General features: G+C 66.0%; 1 protein-coding gene across 1 annotated transcript in view; it reads right to left on the bottom strand.

Annotated features, from left to right (window-relative positions):
- Positions 1-1,847: 1,847 nt before the first annotated feature.
- SAMD10 (sterile alpha motif domain containing 10) overlaps positions 1,848-4,290 on the bottom strand; it is a gene marked incomplete at its 3' end in the record, with an annotated part of 2,931 nt that continues 488 nt past the window's right edge. Inside the window, exons 2-6 of the mRNA XM_055090652.1 lie at positions 4,031-4,231; positions 3,038-3,200; positions 2,497-2,678; positions 2,245-2,416; positions 1,848-2,014 (exon numbers count right to left, since the gene is read on the bottom strand). Coding sequence (XP_054946627.1) covers positions 1,848-2,014; positions 2,245-2,416; positions 2,497-2,678; positions 3,038-3,200; positions 4,031-4,231 — 885 coding nt within the window. The remainder of the gene's footprint in view (positions 2,015-2,244; positions 2,417-2,496; positions 2,679-3,037; positions 3,201-4,030; positions 4,232-4,290) is intronic.

Here is a 4,290-nt window from a genome sequence, read left to right as displayed (position 1 = left end):
TCTGATTTTTTTGTCAGAATATAAAAAAGCGCAAAACAAGGAAGATGAGACAGGAACACAGCGGGGCTGAGGGTCCAAGACAGGGAGGGAAAAGGGGAGAGAGACAGGAAGGGCTCCCTGGAAAGGGTCATGTCGTGATGGCATGAGGCGGCCAGGGATATTCAGGGCAGCCGGGCAGGATGAGGGGCTTCCCGTGGGGAGGCGCACGGGATGGGGGGCACCAGGCCAGTTGTTCAAATTCCACGTGGGACCTGCAACAACCAACCTCCCATCCTGAGGCTGGCACGGGGCACGGATTGGGGTCTGATGGCTCAGCCTCATCTGTCCCCAAGATTTTCAGAATCCCCTAGGGGATTGAGTGGGCAGAGGTGCAAGAGGGTGGGGCTGCCAGGACTGCCTTAGCTATCCCTCTGCTGGGCCCAGGGAGCGGTTGCGCAGGTGCTGGCTGGGTCTCCACCGGGTGGGCATGGGGGGTGCAGCTGTCAGAACCGTTCTTAGGTGGATCCGGGTTCTCCGGGGAAAGGCGCACTGGGAACGCCCCCCCCGACAAGCCTGGAAGGCGGTCTCCACGACCCTACCGAAGGCCAGGACACAGGTGAGCCTGGTGCTGGGCACTGGGCGTGGGGTCCTCCTGGGGGTCAGGTCTGGGACGCGTGTCCCAGTCCCAATGAGTAGGTGGGGGCGTGGTAAGGGTTTCAAAAAGGAGTGAGAGCACTCGGCACGGTGGCCGGCTGGGCCGGTGACCATTCTCTGGGCAAGGACAGGGGAGGGGCACACACCAAAGGGAGCCTTGGCACTTTACCCCACCTGTGCGGGCCGTCCTCTAGGGGCTGGGGGAGGGCGTAAACGGGGCGAGGGGCAGACCTCTGCCCCGGGGGAGGGCAGGATGCCTAGAAGACGCGTGACTCAGCAGGCGATGGAGGGGGCGGGTGAAGGGCATATAAATAAACAGACTCCTCGGGAGTCTGGGGGGATGTCCAAACCGGCTCTGGCTCCAGGCGGCTGCCCTGCATGCTGCCAGCAGCACCAGCGGGTGGGCCTGGGCTCGGGTCCTGGGAGGAAGGGCGGCACTCAGGCAGCCCCGCCCGCCCGTCCGCCCGCTCCCAGGCACGGGCCCGGAGCGCACACCAGAGGCGGCTGGAGGCGGCGATGCCCGTCCCACCTGTCCGTGGGGCTGGGCTCGGCCCCTGGGGCCTCACGCGGGGTCTGAGAGGGGCTGCGCGGCCAGCTCTGCGTCCTCGTCAGGGGCTCCGGTCACAGTGCTGAGGTCCGGCGTTCAAGCCTAGGCAGCAGCTAGGACATGTTTCCGAAGGAAGCTATGGGGTGAATGGGGGTGAGGAGGGTCGGGGGCCTCTGGCATCATCCCCTCTTGCCCCAGGTGCAGGACGGCCCTTAGTGGGGTCCCCGGCCACCCTCCTGAGGTCACCCCACCCACCCTGCCCTGTGGGGCCTCGAGGCCCAGGCCCCCCCCCCCCCCCCCCCGCCTCTCTGAACCTGAGGGCATTCCTGGCTCCTCCCACTGACCTTGGCTGAGCAGCTGCAGGCTCCGCCCCTCCTCGCGCACCTGCAGGCGCAGCAGCTGCTGCAGCACCTCCTGCCGCTGCGCCTCCTGCGCCAGCCCCATCCGTTGCAGCTTCTCCGCGTTCAGCCGCAGCAGTGCCCGGCCTGGGAGGGAGGGGAGAGGGGTTGAGCCGAGGTTGCCATCCCAGGGGCTTCGAGAGCAAAGGCGGAGAGAGAGAAGGGAGAGACAGGAGGAAATGGGTCGGGTGGGCAGAGACAGACGTGCAGAGAGAGACTTGGGGCCCCGAGGCCCAGGCCCCCCCCCCCCCCCGCCTCTCTGAACCTGAGGGCATTCCTGGCTCCTCCCACTGACCTTGGCTGAGCAGCTGCAGGCTCCGCCCCTCCTCGCGCACCTGCAGGCGCAGCAGCTGCTGCAGCACCTCCTGCCGCTGCGCCTCCTGCGCCAGCCCCATCCGTTGCAGCTTCTCCGCGTTCAGCCGCAGCAGTGCCCGGCCTGGGAGGGAGGGGAGAGGGGTTGAGCCGAGGTTGCCATCCCAGGGGCTTCGAGAGCAAAGGCGGAGAGAGAGAAGGGAGAGACAGGAGGAAATGGGTCGGGTGGGCAGAGACAGACGTGCAGAGAGAGACTCAGAGAGACAGGGCAAGAGAGGGAGAGAGGCGGAGTGGGGGAGGCTCTCCGGGGAGCCCGCCCCTGCCACACCCCACCCCCCCAGCCCCCCACGGCACCGGTGATGGCGTGCTGGGAGAAGGCCTCCACGTAGACGAGGTAGTTGTGGGGACAGTGCTTCTTGAGCCACTTGCAGACGTCCTGCTGACTCCACAGGACCACGGGCCTTGTCAGGCCACCCAGGGAGGGGCTCGTGTGGTACAGGCCATCGTGGTCAGAGTACAGCCGGCCCTGTGGGAAGAGGGGTGGCCAGTGGAGTGGGGTGGCAAGGAGGGCAGGGGCTGAGGTGGGTGTAGTGTGTGGGTGGGTACCTGGGGGGCCTCGGTGCCGGGCTGCTGAAGGAGCTTGACCTGCCGGCCGCCAGCTGCCCTCTGGCTGCGGGAGTCGTGCCACGTGAGGCTGGTGCCCGGGGTCCGAGGCAGGGGGCAGGGGATGCTCTCGGCCGACACCGTGTGCTCCAGGAGGGCCCGGCAGAAGCTGAAGTGGGCAGTGGCTGCAAAGCAGGGGTGCCTGGTCACAGCGGTCAGGGGCAGGGGCTCCCTCCCTGTGACCCGGCTTCCCGCTCAGCCCATCTTTCCCTCCACGGAAGAGGAGAGGCACGTTCCCAATTAGGGGTTCCCAAGCCTCCCCAAAGAGAAGGAAGTGTGCACGAGCTGTCCTGAGGACTCCACCTTCAAGAAGCATAGTCTGCGCTCTGGGGAGCAGGATGGATTCTGTTTAATCAGAGAGAGACATGCCCACCAGGGAGCCTCACACTCAGAACCAGGTGGGGCTATCCTGGGACGGCCCTGACCTTCTCCTTGGGCTGGCAGAGCCACATCAGACCAGGGCGCACTCACGCACAGGACTTGCCTGTGAGGAAACGCGGCCCCAGCGTCCTGGGAGACTCTGTGCGGTGGGGAGACCCCTGTGGCTGGGCTGCCTGCCCACGTCGTCGAAGGCACCTGGTCCCTGCAGCCCCACCTGGCGTTCGTTGGAGGCTTGGCCTCTGTCCTGCTGCGCTCACTGGCTGTGACTTGTGAACGAGAAGAAGCCTGAACTCTGGGCAGGCCCACAAGGTTCCTGCTCCCCTTCCTGCAGGCCCCCTGGCCCAGGGCAGCTCCTGTGCACGGCAGTGTCAGCACAGGCACGCGGGCTGCAGCCACGCGCTCGGGGACCCAGGCTGACGCCTTGTGCTTTCTCTTCCCACGCCAGCTTCGTTACGGTCATCACGTTTTAGTTTTACCATCATTTCTGTGCTGGTTGCTGACAGGAGTCAGGGGAGGGTAGGCACCCGGACTGACTCCTCCCAAGGCCTTGCACAGGTCTTGGGACACAGGAGGTGCCCAGAAACATTGTGAATGACTGAATGGATGGGTGAAGGCTCCGTGTGGTGTCCACAAGTCAACAGAGCCCTGGGGAGAGACAGGAAGCAGGGCCCAGCCTTGCCCCACCTTACAGCATCTACGCCCTGACTCAGCAGGCAGGATCGGGTTCCCAGGCCGGGGTCCTTCCCCCACCCCCTCAGCAGGAGAGTTAGTGACCCTCCTACCGCGGACACAGCCCCTCACCCCCACTGAGGGCAGGGCTTGGTGATGTGCCCAGGAGGTTTCAGTAATGAGGGAAACGCACATCTTCCTCCCCCTCCTCCCTCCCCATTCTCGCAACTTTCTGGAATTGGATGGCAACTCTAAATTTGAGGTCTGGGGTCAGACAGAGGGCGTGGCCGAGGGTGGTTCTAGTATGGTGGGAGGAGACTCATTCTAAGCAGGCACGTTTCGGGGGACGGGCGCCCGGGTCGCAGGGCTTCGCCTGGAGGGGCCTCCAGGCGGGAGAACCAGTCGGACGCCTCTGCCCGCGCCGCACCTGTCCTGGGCCAGCCGGGCCCCGCCCATTTCCTGCCCGCGCTGGGGGAGGGCTCTCCGTCTGTCTGTCGGTCCGTCCCTTCTTTCCAGCCCCAACGTCAGAATTCCAGGTGGAAATGGGGCGGGGACCCCCTCCGGGCCCCACTGCAGGGGCCGGGGAAGGTTTTCTCCGCGCGGAGGAAAAGGTGACCGCAGGGTGGTGCTAGCCTGGGGACCGGAGCCTCGGCGGGTCACCCCCCCCCCACCAGGGCCCCCCGCCCC

The sequence above is a fragment of the Physeter macrocephalus genome, chromosome 14 (assembly GCF_002837175.3).
Source record: "Physeter macrocephalus isolate SW-GA chromosome 14, ASM283717v5, whole genome shotgun sequence".
NCBI lineage: Eukaryota > Metazoa > Chordata > Mammalia > Artiodactyla > Physeteridae > Physeter > Physeter macrocephalus.
Note: the sequence above shows the minus strand (reverse complement) of the source record. Positions and strands in the feature narration are given on the sequence as shown.